Below are 25011 nucleotides of genomic sequence, written 5' to 3'. Positions count from 1 at the left end.
TGGCCAGGCAATGCATTATCCTCTGCTGTTATATAGGTTCGCTTCGGCATCTTTTTCCAGAAGAGACCCATCTCGTCACAATTAAAAACCTGTTGCAGCAAGTAACCCTCAAAATCTACGAGCTTCTTGAAGTCGCTGATGAAGTTCTCTGCTTCCTTTGTGTCGGAGCTTGCTGCTTCACCGTGCCTTACAATGCTGTGGATGCTGGTTCTTCTCTTAAACTTCTCGAACCACCCACGGCTTCCTTTAAATGCTTCTTCTTCGGCCGTTGATGATCCTGGCGTCTTCTTAACGAGGTCGGTGAAAATCACTTTCACCTCACAAATGATGTTCTCGTTAATAGTGTCGCCTTACAATTGCTTTTCGTTTATCCATATGAGGAGCAACCTTTCAACATCGTTGAGAATACATAACCGTTGCGTAGATATTCTTGCCACTCCCTTTGAAGCATCTATCTCCTTAATCTTGTCCTTGTTCTTGAGGATAGTGCAAATCATTGATGTAGACAGACTGTATGTGGGTGCTAGATCAGCCACGCTCACACCTCATTCTCACTTTTCAATGATTTTACGTTTCATTTCTACGGTTATTTTTATTCTCTTATGGCTGTCTTTTTGCAGCTTTTTCTTCGGGGACATTTTTGCAAGGGTTATTAAACTTCGCATAAAAAATTACAAATAATATGTCTGAACACAAGTTTGGAAAAATGTGCATCACAAGTGACACTAAGATGCTAGCGGAACGAGTGCTAAACACAGACTGATGTAGCAAGCGCACAATCCGGGACTTCCCCTCTCGTCACTCGTTATGCGAAACGTCGCTTGCTAAGCAAGTAATTTTTTACAATTTGTTTTGCTTGTTATGCGAATTACTCGTTATGAGAGGTGCTCTTTAAGCGAGGTTCCACTGTATTAGTAATACTTACCATTAACATCAGCTAGCTCAGAGGCACATACTGCAAACTATTTCTGGAAATGCACAAATGTAAAAACCAGGGAAAGGATCATGTCAAGTGACATACAGTGTTTCTCAGTTAGTGTGCTGCGACATTCTGAATGCAAATGCACTTCAACACATTTAACAACAGTTCATGTAACTGTGGTAAAGAGTCGGATCTTTCTATACATCTTGATGGTCTGTACTGCTGTTGGTGCCTTGGTATTTTCTGTATTTATTATATATGTTACATAGTGCTCTTTCGAGAACAACCATTTTTAACTTCATTATTTTATTACTTTTTTCATGTATTACACAGTTCTAAACTGCTGGTAATCTGTTAAATTTGTTCTGTGAACATAACCCATGCACTACACACTATGCTGCCACATGGACAACAGTTGGGAAACACTGACCTAATACCATAACAAGGGATATTAATTATGAATGACCTCAGAAGAGAAGCTTAAAAAAATTATACACTTTATTATTACTGTTCCCCCTCAACATCTGACATCAGGTCTATTTTATAATATGCATTATTATTTTATATTTTCACTGGCAAAGAATTGTACACAATTAAATGATAATTTATACACAGACAATAATACTAATAGAAAATTGATAATTCACATAATTCATTAGTACAAATCATAAGAATTAAAGAGAGTTGCTGTGGGGCACTCACTGCCCATCATTTCTCATAACAGATGTATCCCCATTGGTCAAACATGTTTCATCATCATCTTCATTGTAATGAAGAGAAATCTCAGAGTCCCGACGTACCTTCTTAATTAGAGGTACATTGTCACTATCATCACCGCTACTGTCATCACTGGGATATGTCCGTTTCCTCACACTGACTGGGGATCGTTGAGCACGATTGTTATCCTTCACAGAAGCCTCTACTTCGTTATCACTAACATCTGCAATTTCTCTTTTGTTGGTTTTACTTTCTGTTTCAGCATGGTTTGAGTCCCTGGATTCAATTTCCTCTTCACCAATGTCTTCTGCTTCAAGCTTGATAATCAATTCACCAGAATCACTTGATGATTCATCTTGATGTTTAGTTCTTTCCCATTCCCGTTTCAATGCTGAGACAGTTGGGCTGGGTGGTTGCAAATTGACTGACTCATCTGATTCCTCGAAAGTTCTTCCTTCCGGCTCCTGGGGTGAACGTGGTGGCCTTGTCCTAACTTCACAAGACACACTATCTTCTTCAGGAGGAGGAGGAGGAGGAGGAGGACTGTGGATTTCTTTGTGTGCACTGGCAACATCAACAGATTGCTCTATATTAGCAGATGAGGGACTACGTACAAGGGACTGTACTGGTGATGTGCCAGGATCTCTACATGACCCTCGGTCCGAAGTCCGTTCTTCCCACCCTTCAGAGTCTTCCTCCCCTTTATGCTGCACTCCATTATGGCATACTGGTGTCCGTGGTCTGGCTTCCCTCCCCACCTCACTATCTACCATATCTTCCTGATGTTCAGATGCTGTAGATGCATTCCCATTCTTTAACGATGTGTTTTCTTGCTGAAGACTAGTCACTGTGTCTTTCGCCTTACGTAGTTCCTGTTGTAGGTAATAGATGGTGCTTTGCATCCCTTCTACATCTTCATCTAAGTCTTGCAAGAATTCATCCAACTCTGAGAACATAATCATGTAACAAGCAATGATTCTGATATTAATGCATCATTTCTGACAATTAAAACCAATAACACACAGAAAACTTAGGATAATAACACTAAGTGCACACGTAAGTTATATTCTAATTTGTTTTTCCAAATATGCCAGCAATTCCTCCTCACCTTCTCTATGTAATTAATTATCTAATATAGCTATAAGGTCAAATATCTGATGGTAATAAACACTGTCGACTCTACTGTGGTCTTCTGTGTTATGAAACTATCACACATCATGGTGTCATAACCCAGGAAACTACAACACGAGTCTTCACCACCATAAAACCATAGTTACAATATCTGTATTTCACATTAAAATAAATACGGTAGGCCACTATCTGCTATTTTACTGTAAACCACATTGTTTTCCTTGCGGTACACTGAACGGCTGACTTAATCCAACATAAATTTGGTATAGTACTAGCACAAATTCAGTAGTGTCACCATTTTATTCTGCCTAGTGATTACATAAAAATCTGACCCAACAGAATGAGACAATAGCAAACTAAAAATGTATAAGGTGCTTCAAATATGACCAGGAGTGATTTTTTTTAACCATAATTGCCAAACACTTACTTGCACGTCAGTCTTCAACATACTCCCCTCAGGAGTCAACCGTTTTTTTCCAACGTTCTGGAAGCATCCTGATGCCCTTTTCAAAAAAGGCTTGTGGTTGGCGATGTATCCACTCCCGAACAGTCTGGATGACGGCGTCGTCCACAAACTGCATGCCTTGCAAGTCTGATTTGAGCCTTCTCAACAGGTAGAAATCACTTGGTGCCAAATCAGGACTGTATGGTGGATGTGTCAGAAGGTTCCATTTCAATTTCCAGAGGGTTTCCATTGTTTTGGCTGTATGGGGGCATGCACTGTCTTGAAGGAAGGCTACCCGCTTTCCACCTGTCTTCCGCTTGGATCAGAACTTTTCCTTCACGTCTGTTGCCAGAAGGTCTGAGTAATAAGCTGCACTGACTGTTCTGGCATCTATTAGAAAGTCTACATGGATAACCCCCTGCCAGTCCCAGAAGAACGTTGCCATCACTTTTCCTGCCGAAGGGCTCTGCCGCGCTCTCTCGGGTTTGGGAGAACTGGTATGCCGCCACTCACGTGATGACTGCTGGGATTTGGGAATGAAGTAGTGCACCCACGTTTCATTGGTGGTCACTACAGACTTCAAAAATGCATCACCTTCGTCTTCAAACTGCTGAAGGAGATGAGTGGCAGCTTGCATGCACACCATTTTGTTCACATCCGTCAAACTGCGTGGTACCCACCGTGCATTCACCTAGTGATAGTGCAGGTGGTATGTCACAATGTCTTCTACACTACCAACACTGATGGACAGCATTGCTCAGAGTTCTTTGATAGTGATGCGCCTATTCTCACGAATAAGCACATCTTCACGATCAATATTTGGCTTGGTGACGGATGTCTGTGGCCGACGATCATGCGGTTCATTCTCCACACACTCTCTGCCCTCTCTGAAGCACTTACACCACTCAAACACATGTGTCCGTGAGAAACCTTTTCCCCTTACTGTTGTTGGAGTCCGTGGTGAATTTCAGCAGACGAGACGTCTTCTCAAACGAGGAATTTGATCACAATGTGTTGTTCCATGCTCCGTGGTACCTTCTGTTCGCTCATCACTCTAGCAACTCCCAAACAGGACTGAAGAGGTTTTAACCCAAACAGGAGGGAGGGTGGAGGTTGTGGCTTCACTCTCTCAAGGTTGCACAGCTGCTGCACAGTGCGGCTTGTTTACACACAAATCAGTCCCGGTCATATTTGAACCACCTTGTAGCAAAAATCCAAACACAGTACAAAGCATCACCCTAATCCAAAAATTTGAACATCCAAACTCTCAATAGAGCATACAAAGCCTTTCCTTATGTCATCAGAAGTCATTGACATTCTTTGAGGATTTACTGTCACATGTTTATATGTATATTGGATAGGAAAGGATAAATATTATGCTGACTGAAAATTTATTTCATTATTTGTACTGACATCACAATATGCAAAATTAGTGTTTATTCTGAAAATTAATCAGTCAAGGGCAACAATGAGGATAATATTTACCTGACTGTGATTTCTTCACTTCCTCACTGAAACTCTTCTGAAGAGCCAAATCACCTTCCAATTTAGCCAGTCGACCACTGTTGATCATGCGACCTAATTCTTCGTTTTCCTGGTACAGCAAGCGACACTTTGCCATCAGCCTTTTGCCTGTGTTACTTTAAAACAGAAAGTAATGATAAGAAAATGCCCAGAACTTACTTCCTCCATGGAACACATTCCTTCTAGAGAAGATGGTATTTTCTCAGTAACTCAAGAGTTCTCCTATCTTCTGTGGAACCTGAAGGTTCATTATCATGTTTGCAAACGTTTGCAACTGGTCCCTACCTTAGCCAGATAATTCAATCCAAACCATCCAAATTTATCTCTTTAAAATCCATTTTACAGTATCCTACCTATGATAGGTCTTCCAAAAGGTCTCTTCCCTTCATGTTCTCTGACGAAAATTCTGCCTGCATTTCTATCCCATGCATGTCAAAGTTTTGAGCTCCCCCTTAAGTCACTATTTCCTACATGTGTGTCATATATAATATTAACATATCTGGTAGTTGGTTGAGGCACTATGCAACAAGCCAGAAGGTTGCAGTTTCAAGTCCCGATGAGGTCACTTGATTTCTTTCATTGACCTAATCCTTCCAGCCGCACTATGGCCCTTGGGTCGATTCAATCTCTTAACAGAAATGAGTACCAGGAATACTGTTGGGGGTAAAGGGCGGCCGGCGCATAAGGCTGACAACTTTACTGCCATCTATGAGCCGATTGTCTGGAAAATGTGGGAACTTCAACATCTCACAACCCCATGGGCCTCCATGGCCTGTTACAGGGATACTTTTACTTTTACCGAATCTAAGATGCAGTTCCATTCCACTTAACCTCTTGCCTGTTCTAAAAAATATTCTATGACTGCCAAATTAAAAGCCTGATGTTTCTGCAATTCATTTACTGTTTTCAGCTGTCACAAAACCAATACAAGCAATAGAAATGCAGGTAACTCATACTGTCTTATGAAGACAAATCAGTTTGTAAGATACTGCAATGAAAAAAAATCTAAATAATAACTGACAATATGGTACAGAGATATTTGTGTAAAGCTGGTAATTATTACTCTTGTCAAGAAATTACTTTGTTATTAACTATGGGTTCATAACCATCTTCACAACCACTCTCCTATGAACCATCTGAATACCTTCTATATTTTGTAGGCACCCCACATAGTCTCCTTCAATGAGGTTATAAGACACTAACAGTACATCCCAGATGCAACATCACAAAAAAAAAAACCATCACTGGACAAGATCCGGAGCCAGTTCCATCCATCTCCCACTCTCACAGCCCTCATGGATGAAGGTAAAGTCCCTGTGCTTAATTAATTGAGCACTACAACATGAAGGTGTATGGGGGAGTGGATGGAGATCCATGTATTCTTGACCTTGGCACTAGCTGGAGGTGAGTGGTCATCTTCATGTCCCGGCTGCTTTACCTCCAGAGAAAGGTCCCCCAGTACCCATTTAATAGGAGGCTGGCTGAGCTGCAGAACCGGTCTTGATGACCTGGAGTAGAAAAATCTTCCCACCAGGACTTGAAAGTCAACCCCTTAGCAGTCCAGCCCCTAGCCAGTTGCTATAGATATTGCACTAAACCATTTCCCTTATATCCACCTTCTTTGGGTCTTCCAAGGAGACTGTCCCCCAACCAAAAATTCTGGGTACATTCATCATCTGCCTTATCCTACCTACATGCCTAGTTTTTTTTTCTGTTAATATCTGCCGTATAGTGCTGACTTGAAAGATGGCTGAATAATGAACTGGAATGATTTCAGAAGGAAGTAGCTTTGAAAAAACTTGGAGTGGATAGTTGCGTGTCCCAGCTGACATCTGAATCAAGCATCACAAATACAAGTCTTGAGCATTACTGCTACATCAACCTGCCCAGCTGCCCAACCTACTACAGCCTCCCAAATTTCAGCCTAATACTGTGTGACCTGTATAAAACACGGATTCCCTTCCATAATACTATGTATGACACATATAAAAATGAGTGTACATACTTTCTCGTATCACACTGACCTTGACTAGGCTGCCTTAGAAATAAAATCCACTGTTGCGTGGATTCTTGGTTACTGAATACCAAACAACAATTAAAGTCGTCTAACTGGTAAGGCAGGTTTCAACAAAATTAAACACTTTGTTTATGGGCCCCTAGAGCATATACAGTTATCAATGTTATTTAGGGGAATGATCTCCATAAATTACTAAACTTGAAAACAATTATGGGAGCTGCTTTTGAGAATAATAGCCATTTTGTCTTTGGGGCTCATCTGAAGGGCACCTATTTTTGGAGCTGATGTTTTCATATTCAACAGATCTCAACCTTTGACAGATAAACTACAAATACTAAATATGAATAAAATCTGTCCAACCATGAAGGCACTAGAGATGCATTTATTCATATATAATAAAGACAAACGGCATTCCAAAAATGACTTCATCGTATACAGGGCAGCTTGGAACATGTAAATCCATAAAAATCTCAAGACTGATTGTTTTCACAATAGGAATATTTTCTCATATACAGGGTGGGGTGCAGAAACTTCTTCTTTGAAGGTGAATAAAAGGAAAATTATTGCTGATAGACAACATTTATGTTTAGCTAATGAAAGAACATATTTTAAAGTTTTAAACAAAATACCTTGAAGGTGGTGGCCACCATTCTCTATGCACTGATGCAACCGTTTTCTGAAGTTCCCCTCTGCACGTTCCAACATGTGCACTGGAATTTGGGCTACTTCCTGCCGAATAACATTCTTCAGCTGAAGCAGGTTTGTGGGGCGATGTTTAAAAACCTCTGCCTTGAGGCATCCCCATAAAAAAAAATCACAGGGCGTTACATCAGGTGAGTGTGCTGCCCACAGGATGTCACCTCGAAGTGAGATGAGCCGTCCAGGGATCTTTGCCCTCAAAACTGTCATCGAAGCTTAGGCTGTGTGGGCCGTGACACCATCCTGTTGGAACCAGACATTTCCTAGATGCATTTCTTCAAGAGCTGGTTTGAAAAAGATCTCAAAATCGACTGTTGAACTGCCTCCACATTTTCTGGCATCGTAACGGTCCACTGTCGTCCTGATGATTTTTTCACCACACTCCCAGTTGTCCTAAAGTTCTCTACCCATAAAACAATTGATTTCCGGTAGGGAACCGGACCTCTGGGCTTAATTCCCAAGTGAGTACGGAACACACGCTGCACTGCCACGTAGGAATGGTTGTTCGAAAAATAGGCGTTGACAGCAAACTCGCGATGCTCACTCGTCCACCTCATGTTTCCTACTGAGGGGTATTAGATAGAAACTTCTGCAACTGCTGCATTCGCCGAGCCTATCCCCACTTTTCTGCGACCTCCCCTCCCTTCACAATGCGTCTTCACAAAAAGGAAGTTTCTGCGCCCCACCCTGTATATTTCATATATGAGAAAGTACAACTTCATCCTTCATTATGTGACAGCAGATGGGATTATGGCAGTCCAGAACAACAGGATAACATGTTCTGATTTTCATTCCCCTACAGAAGGACTTCAAAGAATGAACAGATGCTAGATGACTCATATCCATTATATTCTATCCTGAAGGGGACCAGGAAAGAAGTGTTTCATAAGTTATAAGTCACTTGACAGATTACCTATCGGGTGTGAACTTCCATGCACTCAGCTCATTTTGTGTCTCCTCAAGGCGTGCCCTAGTTGCAAGAAGTTCCTGTCTCAGACGCTGAAGCAATAGGTTCACTGCTGGGTCAAGCAGGGCTGAGCGAAGTGCAGCAGCTCCTGGGGCTTGTGCTGCCTTCAACTCAGCTATCTGATTCTGCACAGAATAAACTCCTATCTTATAAATGCAGGAAGAAAAAACCTGTAGAGACAATAACTATGGAACAGAGATCATTACTTCTGCAGAAGAAACTCTCTGCTAACACACCCTGAATATCTAATACCAATAATACAAAAAGGCCACCACTGAAAAGAATTCAAAGCTAGTTCATAGTCTTAACCTACCCAGTTAAACTCACGGAACAGTTCCATTCAACGCTCTTTTGATCTAAGGGCTTAGACTCCTAATAGCTCTGAACTGTGAAACTCAAAGTTCCTGTAGTAGTTCCTACTGATTTATCTTAACTATGGTTATTCATAATTCTATATAGTATGATTTGGAACTGTAACAGAGTAGGACAGTTCATAAGGGCTTTCCAGTCCTTATGAAATAAGTCAAGCAGAATAAAGTTTTCTAGGACTACTCAAGCAGAAGCTTTAAGACTTCTGCCCCATGATATTCCTGGTTCCAACCTTCTGCCCCGTTTCTTCTCAGAAACAGCGAACAATTTCAATTCCTGCTCCAATACACTAATTACCTTTCTGTTACATATCAGGGAGGTTATTCATCACTGAAACAAAGCTCATCAATTAGATCTGAACTCTGTAAAACAAAGTTATATTAATGGCCAACACACAACATATTTTGAAACAATCCTCATTAAAAAGAGTACTATATTCTGGGATACACCATGTAGTCTGTCAAAAGTTAATGGACATTTCAAAGGAACATATCACCTACATCTACAGAGTCAAAGAATAAGCACAACTCTGCTTGCCACCTACTTTCATACTGGTTTCTTGCTCAGCTTATTCTTCGACCCTGAAGATGGAGGCGATATGTTCCTCTGAAATGTCGGTTGACTTCCAACAGACTACGTGGCACTATATCCCAGAAGACAGAACCCTTCATAACCACTGTTGTGAGTACCTACAATCCTCACTATTCTTATCAACAATCTAAAGTAACATTAAGTCTTCCATGATGATCCCGGGTCTGGTCAAGTGGGATTTGCGGTGGACAAAGTGGCACTGGGGCAGGTTTTCTCTGAGTATTTCTGTTTCCCCTGCCAATCTTCATTCCACCAATTGCTCCACAATCACCCTCACTTATCATGTGCGGCTGGCACAATAGGCCACAAGTGGCCGCAGTACAACGGACTTAGTCCCACCCCACTAGCAATAAAAAAAAAGTTTTCCATGAAGAAATCTAAACACAGCAGACAATTCACTACAGAAACACTTGCCTTTCGTACAAACTAAAGCTCTCAAAACGTTTATAGCATAAGGATCTTACTTTCAATACAGTTAAAGATGTTAAAAAAAAAATGTGTCACCATTGCTCCTAAGCACTGGTCCGGTTACAGCTTTTGTTACCATCTTATAGATGAAATGTAATTACAGCGTAAGACTACATACCAGAACAGGTGACACTGTTCAAACTAAAAGCCTGAAAAACAACACACCCTACTCTAGATGAAATATAAAATAAAAATTCTCATTATATAATTTTCTTCATTGTCTTTGGACCTTTCTATGGATGCTTATTTTACTAAAAACACAGTTCAGTATTCTGACAAAATAAAGCTACTGTTTGATAGTTTTTGTACATTTTTAATATAGGCATTAACTAACACATACTGCATATTCCTGCATTTCTTGTTCCTTGGTGGCTAGCCGACGGACAAGCACTTTCTCCCGTTGAGTGGACTCAAGATTTTGTTGCCGCAGTCTATCTTCAGAATCTCTAAGATTTGCCAATTCAGCTGTAAATACAAAATCAGAAATATAGTCAGGAAATTAAATACATCCAACTCAAAATATTTCCTATTAAAGAAAATCCTGCATTAGGTGACAGATGAGATCTACACATAACACATATTCTCCTACATCTGCAGCAGTATTCTCAAGAATGTCCCTTCCAGTAATTTCACGGTAAATTAAACAAAATCACTGAAACAATGTACTAATTAGAAGAGATCCCAAGCATGTGAAGGATTGGTGCAACCAGTTTGTGTAATATTTATGACAAATGCAGACTGAATGCAATGCTATGAAAAATTAATGTTCAGTCATAAATAAAATTATTAATTCAACAGTACTAGTTATTTCCTGTATTCAGCTAATCATGAAATTCCCTGTCTTCATGGCACCCAAAGTTTCATCTGAGTAATCACAAAACACCACCACTAAAGAGAAAAAGCTTTCTTCTTTAAAAGGGGGGGAAAATTAAGGTGATGATGAAGATTTGGCATATATATATTCTTGGAATGACATTAAAAATGCACATTTCATTTACACATGGTGTCTGTCTGTATAGATATCAAAGTGAATTAAACTTAAATGCAGCGATACTCATGTGACATTAGTTTTATACACTAATCAGAATGCATATGAGTTCAACTGAAGTCCATCAAAGAACACAAGAGATATGTGTATAAGGTACTGATTATGATAGCCTTAAAAAATAAGATCAATGAAACTTATATACGGCAAAAGCTACATAATGTGCTACATATCAAGTTCCATCACATTCATAGAGCAAAAAAAAAGAAAAGAAAAAGAAAGTATTGTATATAAACATTCAATTCAGTTCAAGCAAATGGGCCTTAAAATTAACCAAACCAGAACAATCACAAAGCAGTTTAACAAAATGTACTGTACATTTATCAAACTGTTTGAATGAAGTGAGCCCAGTGGTTTTGCTGCTATTAAAACTGGAGAGAATCGTTGTACATTTAGATGGGAGGAACGTCTTGACTTATTTACCCAAATAGCTCAACAATTTGTGGGAAGCCCTTAGGTAAAATAAGAGTTGGATAAAATATCTGCTCTTCATTAATTTATGTATGTTATCACAGATTTTCTAAATGTAGGATCAGTATTTGAAAAAAAGAACCATATTTACATGAAACAATGAAATGTGCTACAAAATATATTGGATTTGAAGTTCTCATAGCAGTGGCTATGAAGAGTTCTGTCTTCTGGGATATAACGCCATGTAATGTGGTGAAAGTCAACCGAATTTCTAGAAGAGCATAACATCTCAATCTTCAGGTCTGAGGAGTAAACCAAGCAAGAAACCAGCATTCAGCAGCTAGCAAGCAAAGCTCTGCTGGTTGCCTGCTTCATGCTGGTTTTTTGCTTGGCTTACACTTTGACTGTGACAAATGAAGCACTATGTTCCTCCTAACCATAGGGTGACTTTTCACCAGGCTACATGGTGTCATATCCCAGAAGATAGAATTCATCATTTCTCTTTGTAGTTTATAGGACTGCTCCTCCATCATGAACCTACAATTTGTACATGACATAATGAAGAGGAATTAACAGCACCGGATTTCAGATATATGAAAGTTCCAATTTGCATTAACATGCAAGCACTCTCATTTTAATAGCTTGTTTCCTTTGTACTTTTAAGTACACATTTCTGTTATGTGGTATGTGACAACAATACAGGATGTACAGATGCCAGGATGAGTGTTACACAGTACAAAAGGTGAAATACCTGGAGTAACATATATTTATGTATTATCTCACTGTAGGAAAAACACATAAAAATCGTTGGTTAGAATGGAATCTGAACCCTACATGTGCTGTGACCATTCTTCTTTCAAGACATTTATACTGATTCAAGAGATCTTCATACCCACACTGTAACACCCTAGGTCTGCAGCCAGCCAGAGTCCTACTTCACTTTGCTGCCAATATCTTTTTGCAACACAAATGATGTTTAGCACTCATTCAGTCTGCAATAGCTACTAGGACAAGGATGATGAAAACAATGATCAACAAGATGTTTAGAAAATGAAATGCTCCGTCTTCAGTATACACAGTACTCTCTTGGCATTAATACCAAATAGTGTTTTAGTGAGGGAAATAATAATTGCAAATCACATAAGTAAACAAAGAATGTTCATATGTTTATGGGATCATTGTAACAACAGAAAAATGTTTTAAAAAATGTAAAATGTTACTGAATGATCTTCATAATATTACTTCCTTAATATTTAATTATGATTTATAGTTGCAAAAGTGTGAATTCTTTTAGTGTGGAAAATCTGCTGGTTCATGATGTAACTTTCATGTAAGCTGACTGACATGGTTTCCAGGAAGAAATAAAGGCGTGAGGATGAGACCAAAACACGAAACACAAGAGATGACAGAAATGTGTTGAAAGCTACTGGTGCCCAGGTATCTGAGGGTAATGTTACACACATTATGTTAACACAACTGCACTTACTTCCTCCTTTCTCCCACCATTTCACTTTGTGTGCTGTAGCCGACATTTTCCTTTCTGGTCTTTCATACTTCGATACACCACACCTACTTCAGTTAGATGGAACAACAGCCAGGCAAATATTCGGTTAACATAAGCTCTGCCATTTAGGTTGTGTTGTATAAGATGTCTTACAGGTGGAGCAGGTCACTGCAATGAAGCTATTTACTTTCTCCCACTAGATGCAGGTTGAGTAATTGCATCTGCCACCAGGATCATATGAATCAGTGGTTCCATAGCTGACAGCCAGTGGGGCAATAATGGGCAATAAAGGCGTGAACTTCTTATGTCAATTATCTTGAAAAGCACAGTGCCCTAATAGCAGTTTTACAGAACGCTTACCATGACTTCTCTGCTATCATTTCCTTGCAACTACTCCTACACACCATTAAAAAAAATCAGTTGTCCATAAGGACAATCTGCCACTTACTGAAGCACTTCTTGTGCACTTGATTTCAGATGGACACTCAACACACCAAATCTAAGAGATCTAACACAAACTAGAGAAAACACTCCAAACCAAATACAAGCCGCTGAATTTTATACAAACGAGAATGCTGCTGTAACACGTGGAGGATACATCACTTCTCTGCTTCTGTGAACACAATATGCTACTCACTGTCACTTCAGTAGGCGAACAGACTTCTATCTGGCCTATGCTATACTCACTCACTTGATTTAAACTACATCAAGTAGCACTGCAGAACACTTGACCATTCACAGAATGAACACAATATTGAAATAAACTAGTGTTTGACCAATGGATCTCGAACTATGAAGCTTATGTAAGGCATATAGTGCATTAACTGTAAGGAAAATGGTAAGCAGAAGTACAGAAATCTCCTACAAATAAGGCATAAAGGATAAGGAATGAAGAAAGGCTTCTTTCAGCTCGAGATACCTTGGCATTATCATGCAGTTCCATGGAGACACTTGAGACCATGTGATGGCACCAGCATGCAGGAACAAACATTTTCTTGTTGCAAATGACACACATATAACTGTTTTGTTACTGGTAGCTTCCTTTGTACCAGACTATCAACATAATTCTAGCAAAGTTCCAACTTGTTTGATGATATATTTCAAAACAAAATATAGTTTTGCAAATTCCAGTCACAGGAAGTCTATCTTAAACACCAAACCCTTTGACTGAAATTCTGTATTATTGAAACAAAATCTGGTAATGACATATCATGACACCACCATGATACAAACAAATGTATATATTCTACTTGCATAACAAAATTTATGCTCCTTGTGACAGAACTTCATTATTTTACATACTGAGCACATAACTACTTTCTTACTGAACCTCTGTGAAAAAAAAAAAGAGTACAATGTAAGTGCATCACATTCTCTGTCTTGGTCATTAAACCAAACCTAGGATAGAATACACTTTGTTGTTCAGTTAATTCAGCTGTCTCAGTAACAGCTGTTACCTAACTGCGTCACATCTTCAACAACTTTTAATCACTAAATTAATATTTACTTACATAATTATTATCCAAACAGAACAGCTGTTTATGCTGACATAGTATAAAGTTCAAACAAAGGATATGTCACCATTTTGACAATATTATGGCACAAACTGGCCTTAACACAAATACATATCTTACATTTTGTGTTACAATTATTTCCAATATGATGGCCACAGGTCAGGAATCATGACCCTGACCTGTAAACTCTGTATCTAGCTACCAACTACTGTTTCATCAGCAACATAACTGCAGAAATTAAAACAAGTCAGTTTATTTATTGAAGACAATTCCTGAGAAGTAAAAACAATCGTGCAAAAGAGATTTGTGATGCTAAGATTATCTGTAGGTAGCTTTTCCCAATTATCCAGAGTACAGATTCTAATTGGCCAAATTCAGCTGAATGTATCCTCCCTTTAGATCTATATTTTCAATGTCTCAAAAACGGCTTATCAAATGAGGGAAATTATTAAAACAAAGATATAACATTTACTTCATTTATTCCACAAGATTTATCTGGGACATTTAATTCCAGGAATAACAGTTGATCAGTTTTCAGCAGCCATGACAGTTCACAGTGGGTATAACCTTATTACTCAGTTAAAGATTCTGAGTCACATATTCAAAGGAAGAAACTGCTCTTATATCTGTTTGCAAAGTCAACATTTCTTTATACCACGAGATAGTCGTAATTAACAAATATGAACATACATGGGGAGAAACACAACACATCATGACAATGGGTTTCTTGCATTTAATCAAATCCACCTCTGTGACCCCATAATCTCTGCATCACATATGTTTTATAGTCACAATACCATGTTTCTTATTTATATGCACATAGCAGTATCTGCCACTGTCCACCACTATGACAAAGTAAAGAGGAAGATTAGCTCTTAGGTGTAACTTTACCTGTGTACCAAATTCTACAAAGCATGTCCATACAATCTGTATGCATACACAACTGGTCTATTTACCATCCTGTATTCATGGATGTGTTACAGTATCTGACATACGAGACTACAGCTTCTGCTATTTTTTACAGTTCAAATTTTACTTTCTCCAGCTAAAACCTCATTTTTTTCTAACACTCAAGTTATTATTTCATTTTCTTCAAAGGCTTGCATGAACGCCCCAACTGCAGATAGGACTCTTATGGACTGTACTGAGTTCACTAATTTTTCCTCTAAACTGGTCACCAATTACTATTATATTTCAGTACAATATCTTCCTTTTTTGTTAGCACTGAAGAACACAGACTCCCCACACCAAATTATGAATATGCCCCTTCATTCAGAACTATGTTCATTAAATAGTTACTATAGGATTCTGACGACGGTGTATAACACACAGAGATATTGGGTTTTCGGACTTTATCCATCGTCCTGGTTTTTTAAGATAACTAATAAATAATAGTTATCTTAAAAACCAGGACAATGGATAAAGTCCGAAAACCCAATATCTCTATGTTCATTAAATCTCTGCTTTTGAGTCCTTAACATTATAATGTAATTTAATCTCCTCCTTCCGCTTCAAGAATGTTGCACAACAGTATGCCGTTCTGTATGTCAGTCTCTTGACAAACTTGCGGAAGGGCTGATATCATAAGGCACCACCATAACACTCTCACACAATGCATTTTCCATTTGGGGGTTATTTTACAATAACATCAGCAGCTAGACAATAGTGTCAAACAGTAGGACGACAGGTGAATAATGAATTGGAAAGAATGCGGATGGAATCAGTTGTAGCTTAATCAAAGTACTATCCTGGCATTTGCCTGGAGGGACCGAGAAAAACATGACAAACATCAGTCAAGATAGCCAGTGTCCCAGCTGATATTCAAACCAAGCAGCACCCATATAAGAGTCTTCAGCATTACCACTATGCCAGCCTATGTGGTTACACAGTGTTACACATTCATGTATGCACTTTCATAACTGCCTTCAGCTTGGACATTGGTACTAGTACAGCTTGTCAACAAGATAATTTATAACAGATTTGTATCTGCATTAAATGAACATCAAGGGCAGTGATGTATGTAAACACATAAGGAATGCATTTGAAAAACTTACTCTACGAGGCATAGCCACAAAATAAGTTCCATTTGCAAACATTACCACTGCAGCACTGCACGTGTGCAGAGTTTGTTGGTCCTTTTGGAAGGCACAGACACCATCTGCAGACAATCAAACTGCGTTTATGCATCGTCATGTGTGTTTACAACGTTCAAGAAACTCGAGAAGCCCATCTCATGTGAAATGCGGTCCGTAATCCATTTCTTGAATGCAAGAAATATGAAACCGCCTGACATTCACTGTCAATTTTGTGAAGTGTATGGAGAACATGCCATGAGTGATTCAATGGCACGGAGATGGGTAAGACACTTTAATGAAGGGCACGAAAATGTGCATGATGATCTGTGAAGCAGTCAACCGTCTGTGGTTAATGAAGATTTGGTGCGTGCAGTGGAAGAAAAGATTCAAGAGAACAGACAATTCACCATTTCGTCACTTTTCATACATTTTCCACAAATTTCATGGTCACGTCTTCATGAAATTGTGTCTGATAAACTTTTTTCGGAAATTGTGTTCATTTTGGGTGCCGAAGATGCTTACGGATCAGGCCAGTACGTTGACCTTTCTGACACAATACAGTGAGCAAAGCGATGACTTCTTGAGCCACATAGTCACAGGGAACAAGAGACATGGGTGTCACACATAACCCCTGAATCAAGGCAGTAGTCCATGAAATGGATGCACACATCATCGCCAATAAAGAAAAAATTCAAATAGACCATTTCAACTTGCAAGATCATGTGCACAGTGTTTTGGGACAGACAAAGCGTTCTGCTTGTGCAATTCTTGCCTCAAGGCTCAACAGTCAATGCAGGTGTCTATTGCAACACACTTAAAAACTGTGTAGTGTGATCTAAAACAAGCAACATGGCATGCTTAGTTGGGGTGTTGTGATGCTTCATAGCAATGCCTACCCATACACTGCCACCACATCACAGAATCTCATTGTGACATTAGGCTGGAAATAATCTGATGATCTCCCCTACAGCCCAGACTTAGTGCCAATTGATTTTCATGTGTTCCTGCATCTGAGAACTGTCAGAACTGGTCAGTGGTTCCATGATGACGAGGTCAAAGAAGCCATTAACACAGGGTGTGCATCGGAAGTGGCATCGTTTTATGATGCAGGGATACAAAAACTGGTGTCCCACTACAAGTGCCTCAACAATGGTGGAAATTACCGTATTTACGCATGCATAGGCTGCGTGCATGTATAGGCCGCAGCACAATTTTCAGACAGAAATTATAGAAAAAACAATTTTCTTGGAATATTATTTCAGGAATATTACACCCTGTATTACTAATTATGAATATAATTTTTTTTTAAATGAAGTGTGATTTCGAATATTTTGAATATAAGCCGCACCCCAGTTTCCCTCTTGAATTTTTGGCAAAAAATGTGCGGCCTATACATGCGTAAATACGGTATGTCGAAAAGTAACATATGGTATGTACCTCAAAGGGTTGGAAATAATTTTTTTTAATAAACCATCGGAACTTATTTTCTGGATAACCTACGTACACTGAATGAGCTTTCAACTGTTCTACTTATTCAGTCATCTTGGTACAGTAATAAATGAACAGCAAATGATTCAAATCATATCTTCTAGAAAAACCTGAAATCAGACTCCATTGTACCTATACTGCAAGGCAGTAATTATCACAAGTTTTGTAAATATGGGAAAAATGGAAATGGCCATCAATGGTAGCACCACTCTCTGCTATTATAGCAATGTCAATGGGTATATGAGAGTACACAACATGTGTATCCTGAATGTATAGAGAATGTAAAGTATAGTAATTACGAAAATAAAGACCAAAGTTTTGACAACAAACTTAATTTTCTTCTCAATACATCCACTTTGAGACAGAATTCTAATCATCTGCCTTCACTGTGTGTAATCCTTTGGTCCTTTATTCTAGCAGATAATGCTTTCTTGATCTATATATCACATTTTTTTGTTTCCACATGTATTCAATTCAACCTGTAACAATGTACAACAATGAGAACACAAACTACCTTCTTGATTTGATGTTTGGGACTCAAGCATCTCCACATAGGAGTCCAGTTCTCGCCAATTTCTCAACAGATCTTCATGACTTATTGACTCAAGCTGCTGCTCATTCAACTTAATACGTCGTGGATGGCGACTATTAATTGTAGTACTAGGTGATGCAGACAGAGTACCAGTTTCATCAGACATAGTTGTAATTCTATAATTAGAAAGAAATACATATATTTCTCTATACTTCTGCTCATCAGTAATCCTGCTTCAAATTTTATATTTAATTATCAAACATGTCAATTCCAAAAGGTAAATTATTAATTTTATCATTCTGTCCAATAACAGCAGACATTCATTCTGAATAGGCTGAGCCTCAACTACTGCCAGCAGTAAAACACAGGTAGCAGAAGGAGATCCATAAGAGAAAATGATGTAATAAACAAAAACTAATCTAAGAAACTATTTACTTACTTACTTACTTATGGAGCTGAGCCCTTCTTGAGGAGCCACTAAATCTGCAGCTACTCAAGAATTTCCCAGGATTTTATAGAACCCGAAGGTTCATTACAGTGTTCACAAGAGCCCTCCACTGGTCCCTATCATGAGCCAGACCAATCCAATCCATACCATCCCATCCTATCTCTCTAAGATTCATTTTAATACTGTCCACCCACATACACCTTGATCTTCCCAGTGGTCTCTTTCCTTCTGGCTTTCCCACCAATATCCTACATGCATTCCTCTTCTCCCCCATTCCTGCTACATGCCCTGCCAACCTCATCTTCCTTGACTTGATCATTCTAATTATACTTGGAGAAGAGTATGAGTTATGAAGCTCCTCATTATGCAGTTTTCTTCAACCTCCTGTCACTTCATCCCTCTTCAGTCCAAATAATCTCCTAAACACCCTGTTCTCAAATACCCTCAGTCTATGTTCCTCCCTTAATGTCAGAGACCAAGTTTCACACCCATACAGAACCACAGGCAAAATTATAGTTTTGTATATTCCAATTCTTATGTTTTTTGACAGCAGACAAGAAGACAAAAGGTTCTGGACTGATTGGTAGCAAGCATTACCTGAGTTCAATCTCCTCTTAATTTAATCCTGAATCAGGTTTTGATTTGTTATCACTATTCCCAAGTATCTGAACTGTGCCACATTTTCAAAACATCTGTTTCGTTATCATTTTGTCATGATTTTGCCCTGCATGTTGGTGACGAGATGTGTTCTACTCTTGTGGCTGCATGCGATGTATCGTTGGATCTGATACAACACATGCAGCCACAAGAGTAGAACACATCATAAGACATAATATACACAAAACATTAGAAACTTAAGAAGAACGACCCCCATGTGGATGATCAATAACACGCACGAATTTAAAATATGACGTATGAGATAACAGTTTTCAACAAGTTTTAAATACATAAACTTTATTATTATATAAGGACGTACACAAATTTAATATTATTTGTAAATGGACATATAAAGGCAAGCAATGAAATGGTTGATGGATTGATACACCTGAAGATGGCAGCATACTGCTGAAACATGTAGTGTAGAAGTGGTAAATGAGACTGTATGCACTTGAAGACTGTTAATACATACACATTATGAATATGAATCAATGCAACAGGACACGAAAATACAACATAATTCTGAACATCCTTCATGGAACCACAGATTATGCTTCTTCAGTTCATGATAACCTAGACTATCCTTGGCAGAAATTTTGATATTCTAATTGCTTTCCCAAGCTTGCTGTCCATGAGCAAACCCTGGACAACTTCAAGAACCTCCTCATCAAGATAGACAGGCAGCACAAAACCTGCCCCATACAAGAAGGATGATAGGCATATGGACAAGAACCTACGTGGTTTAAAAAATTTTAACTAGTGACAATAAAGGTTTTTTAAATTAACATCTAGAAACTTTAAAAACTTTACAATACCAGGAAGCTGCTGTGATTGTGAAATGTTCGACTTTATGCATACTGTGCATTATAGAATATAAGTGTATGTATTTTAAATCAAAACACCTATTGTGATGGTAGTTTCCAGTTCGTAATGATGTGCCCTCTGAAGATGGTCCATAAGGACCGAAACATGTAAGGGAGATAAGTTTTCATGTAGTAAAAACTTATGTCACATTGGATGGAGTGGTTTGTATTTATGATGGCAATACTACCACTGGATGGCTGGACACGTCACTTAGTGATGACCATACCTTAATTAGCAGTCAATATGTATTTACCGTTAACTAAAAAACAATGTATTTAATGGCAAACCAATCAACACAAATATACTTTACCACAAACAAAAATAACCAATTCCACACACTACCGACCATGACATCGACGGTTGGTCCTTCAAATGATTTCACATATCATATGTTTTTCACTTCATATTTACATCTGTACTTATATTATGACATGGTCTACATTCCTGGCATATCACTATAAAAGTTCTACGGAATGCAAAAGAAAAAAATTGATATAATCAATTCCCTGTCATTTACACAATAATAAACACACAGTATGACTCACATCAGTAACAGCTCCACTCACACTTATTAGAGCTGGAGACGATGGGGGAATTAAAGTTTAGGTTCTGTAATAGATTAGGGTTATATTGCCTCCATGCTTTTACAGCTCACCTCATTCAACGTGCAACAACAAATACCACGAATAATAGGTTAATTAATAGCTCTCGCAGTATAACCGAATATTTTTTCGTTATGAACTTTTTGTACTTATAATCTAAACGTTCTAAACGTATATAGATATATCTTTTCACAACTCATAAAAGACCTAAAAACATAATCGATTCCAAAAACCGCGATCACATCCGACGAGTTACCTGTGAAACATTGCACACCATGGGGGGGGGGGCACAGGGCGTTCTCCCTCACAGTTCCATTGATCAGTATAAAGTGACTACGGATCAAAGCATGAAACAAGACCAGAGATGCGTTGTCTTTCTAGCTTCTTGCATTTCTTAATTCTCAACTAATCGTCACAATAATTACATAGATAAAGGGAGACTGTGTTAATTCTAGATGCAATCTGATATTAGCAGACTATGTAAATCGTGTGTTTAAATGCATTCGCCGTTCTGAATTTTACCGGAAAGCTTACAGTAATCGAAGTTTGTAGAAATACCACGTATACACAATTATGGTGTATCCAGTAATTTACTTCAGTAATAATGCATTCCCATAATACGCATGTTTGATTTACACGCTGTGACTAGAACCGATTCCTTGGTTAGAACTGTGCATTATATTTGTTACACTGATTGATGTATACGTGATACATGCAACTTTCACATTGTGAGTGGAATTTCGTAATGCTGCATATCGTATGATAGAGACCGGTAGAGACTATGGGCTAATACTATTGTCACTAGATTCTTCATTGTCCCACTTCGACCGTTATTATGATATATAATAACTTCTCTAAGCATCCATACGAGCTGATGCATAGATATTAAAACCATGTAGATAGAGATATCAGCGAAACATTTGAAGGACCATCAGAACTACGAAAATAAGGTCGGAAAGGTTCATTAAATAGCTCTAATCCATACTCGCTACATGGTGTTTATTTAATCGTATTGCCACGTGTATGTCCTACTACAGACAGGGTTTCGGTTGATGAATAGATTTATATCTGACGCGCGCGCGCACACACACACACACACACATACACATTAACACAAACTAGTGTTCTCAATGCACTAGCCGTTTCCTGGCAAAGGATTTTAACAGAGGAAGTATAATAGCCTCACTGAATTACACACTCCAAATATCTCACATAAAGATTTCTCTTCACAGTCGCACCCTTACAACCAACTATTTCTTCACAGCCTCCTGTACAGAACTGAATTCTCAACTGACAACTGCCTGGATCAAGTCCGTCAAGTCAAAGTCAAAGTCACTTTACGCCTTTGCGTCAAGTCACTTGATACACTCGACCAGAGATCTTTTTCCCAGCTGAACAATTTCAGTCATATTTGAATCTGAATTCATTTACGTTCCGTAAAGCCAAGCACAGGTTGACACCTTAGGATATGGAATAAGTAAAGTACAAATACATAGATGTACAATAATAGTTTTGCTTGAAAAGTTAATAAGATTATAATAATAATAAAAATGTAAAGCTATCCGTGAAGGCCCATAGGGTTGTGAGACGTTGAGGGTCCCACATTATCTAGCTAGACAATCGGCTCAAATATGGTGGTAAGGCTGTCAGCCTTACGCGCCGGCCGCGATAAGATTATAATACAGTATTAATATTACAGTGTTAATTGGATACATAGAGCACTGAATACAAAGAAGCAAAATGATACAGTAACGTGCTTGGGAATACACTTTAGCTTAGAATTGTTGCTAGTTACTGTTTGTTTACATTGAAATGTTTATCGACGGAGTAGATGGTGTGAGTAAGTACCTAGTGTTTCAATGCTGTTTTAAATTTCACAATATTACTAGTTGTAAGAGGCCCATAGGGTTGTGAGACGTTGAGGGTCCCACATTATCTAGCTGATTTGGCACCACATATACACGGTGCCAAATCCCAGAAGACTGCTTTCTTCAATATTACTAGTTGCTTTTTAGAGACTTTGATGGAGGATATTGAACACATGTAACGTCCTCTCTGACTAGAAGATGGGGTTTTCTCTTAGGAATACGTTTCGGATGCTTGGTCTTTCGTCAGGTGTACGTATCGCACACACAGCATTCGTAAAGGCTATGACAGCATGCCTCCTTACCGATATTACTCTCGGCACTGGCGATTGTAATTTTGCAGGATTTGTCATGCTTTTGCATATAGATGGCAGATGTAAAGCATTCGTGAAGTCATGCCGACCTTGTTTCCCAGCAACGCAGAGAAAGTCTGTAAGCGAAGATGGCGAATGACGTTTTGGCGTACAGGAGAGAAACACGACGTCGGCGTATTTTGGAGAATTCAGAAAGTAGATTGCAAAAGATAACTGGGAAAGGCGATAACATATCGAAAGGTAATATCTTAATGGTGTATAATGTTTGTTATTTTACACTGAATAAACATGCAGTCACTGCCCTTTGTGCAGACAATGAAAGTGCAGATTTCTAAAGAAAAATTATCTCTCATTTTGCAGTGACATTTGATAATGACGAAGGTTCATTACGTACCCAGAATGGTACTTCCTTGCGACAGGTGAAAAATGGCGAAGTTCAACTGATTGCGAGTTCTCTTGGTTATGTTGCTGAAAGTCATGCAGTAGGGTGCAGTTTGGGGCAGCCAGTGAAATGCTATCGCCCGGAAATTAAAACTCTTCTAGAGCCAGAATACTTTGGCACATTGAGCTCAACCAGTGAATTGCCTAAACGCATGGAAACATTTATTTCAACTTCATCCAGTTATCATTATGTTTATGCTGCCAAATTGCATTTAATTTGCCTTGCTGTTTTGGTGAGAATTATGCTTCTTGTCAAATGTGGCTTTATATTTGGAGAGGTAAGATATGTGTATTTAAGTATTTCAGATTCTTACAGTCGTGTTATGAATTTGGATGAGCTAAATATTCTATAATTTCTGTAGGCTGATTGTGCATTATAATCCCTTTGTTTGGTTAATGAACCTGTAGGATAGGAGATGTATCCGACAGTCCTGTGATTCTTCTTGTTAATTTACAGTATATACGTTCGTAGTTAATGGCAAAGTGTAGTTATGTAGGTTGATTTTCACCAGTCTGCATGGTGTTATATTCCAGAAGGTAAAGAAGTTTTGTATTCATTCATTTTTATTTGGCATTCATAATTGCTACAACAGTAACGCTCGAACAAGTCACATCATTAAATACATCATTCTTTAAATTCTTTTGCCCAAATGCCTAAAAGATTAGAATTTGTTAACAATATATAATCACGCTTTACATGGTAACCTGTAATTAAAATATAACACACTATCAAACCAGATAAATAATCAAATTAGGTACAATATGTAAAATGAAATGCAAGGCAACCGTATGAGTTCATCAAGAGAATTTTAAGAGTATTGAAATAAATCAAGAGTCCTACATATGACCATGTCAGTCACCGAACACATTAAGATACTGCAAGCAACCATTATCTATTTCCATTGCTGAATAGTGGTTTTGCTATGCTTAATACTGTCCCTTTAAGAGGAACTCATACACTGTATAGAATGGATAATCTACTAAAATACTTTTAGTCCATGTTTAAAGTCTTTAGATCCATCTGATTTTCTTAATTCCAAATTCAGTCTGTTATACAGTTTAATACCTAAATTGATAACACTTTTCTTGAAAGTTGATGTGTTACAATTTGGCACATGAAAATCATCTTTCCTTCTTGTATTCATTCATTCATCAATAATCTGTCAGATGACAAGTCCACAATCTCTTCCAAAACAGTTCCTGCACTTAATGCGATCTCAAGCTTTCTCCTTCAATTAAGATATCTTCTTCGGTCTTCTTCCTCGTCTTTTGGGCACTTCTATCTGCCCCTCCGGTTTGTTTGTCTCCAGAGGAAACATTTCACATGCATGGTATCTCTGTTTTTTTTTTTAAGAGACTATCCAGGAAAAGTGATAATGTGGTAGTTTTTCCATTTGCTTT

At 38.5% G+C, this 25011-nt stretch overlaps 2 protein-coding genes across 5 annotated transcripts in view; one reads left to right on the top strand and one right to left on the bottom strand.

The window, feature by feature from the left end:
- Positions 1–1402: 1402 nt before the first annotated feature.
- Positions 1403–21279, bottom strand: LOC111869673 (pre-mRNA-splicing regulator WTAP). Of its 4 annotated transcripts, none has more exons than XM_023861364.2 (6): positions 21247–21279; positions 18402–18595; positions 10191–10315; positions 8369–8547; positions 4701–4855; positions 1403–2585 (listed from the first exon to the last, which is right to left on the bottom strand). In XM_023861364.2, exons 1-6 carry the CDS (start codon positions 21255–21257, stop codon positions 1621–1623), a joined length of 1629 nt encoding a protein of 542 aa, XP_023717132.1. In that variant the 5' UTR covers positions 21258–21279; the 3' UTR covers positions 1403–1620. The 4 variants fall into 4 exon arrangements, with proteins under 4 accessions (XP_023717132.1, XP_023717135.1, XP_023717134.1 ...); XM_023861367.1 differs by lacking the exon at positions 21247–21279 and adding an exon at positions 20934–21240; XM_023861366.1 differs by lacking the exon at positions 21247–21279 and adding an exon at positions 21044–21240.
- Positions 21280–23267: 1988 nt separating this feature from the next.
- The window catches only part of LOC111869669 (calcium signal-modulating cyclophilin ligand-like), a 7749-nt gene continuing 6005 nt past the window's right edge, over positions 23268–25011 (top strand). The window contains exons 1-2 of the mRNA XM_023861361.2: positions 23268–23409; positions 23530–23888. Coding sequence (XP_023717129.1) covers positions 23298–23409; positions 23530–23888 — 471 coding nt within the window. The 5' untranslated portion in view covers positions 23268–23297. The remainder of the gene's footprint in view (positions 23410–23529; positions 23889–25011) is intronic.

Source organism: Cryptotermes secundus, unplaced genomic scaffold (assembly GCF_002891405.2).
Source record: "Cryptotermes secundus unplaced genomic scaffold, Csec_1.0 scaffold1072, whole genome shotgun sequence".
Classification (NCBI taxonomy): Eukaryota; Metazoa; Arthropoda; class Insecta; order Blattodea; family Kalotermitidae; genus Cryptotermes; species Cryptotermes secundus.
Note: the sequence above shows the minus strand (reverse complement) of the source record. Positions and strands in the feature narration are given on the sequence as shown.

Coding starts and splice junctions, on each gene's coding strand:
- LOC111869673 (XM_023861364.2), bottom strand. Junction 10,316..18,401: donor CCAAACATCAAATCAAGAAG/GTAGTTTGTGTT, acceptor TTGTATTTACAG/CTGAATTGGCAAATCTTAGA. Junction 8,548..10,190: donor AAGAAATGCAGGAATATGCA/GTATGTGTTAGT, acceptor TATTCTGTGCAG/AATCAGATAGCTGAGTTGAA.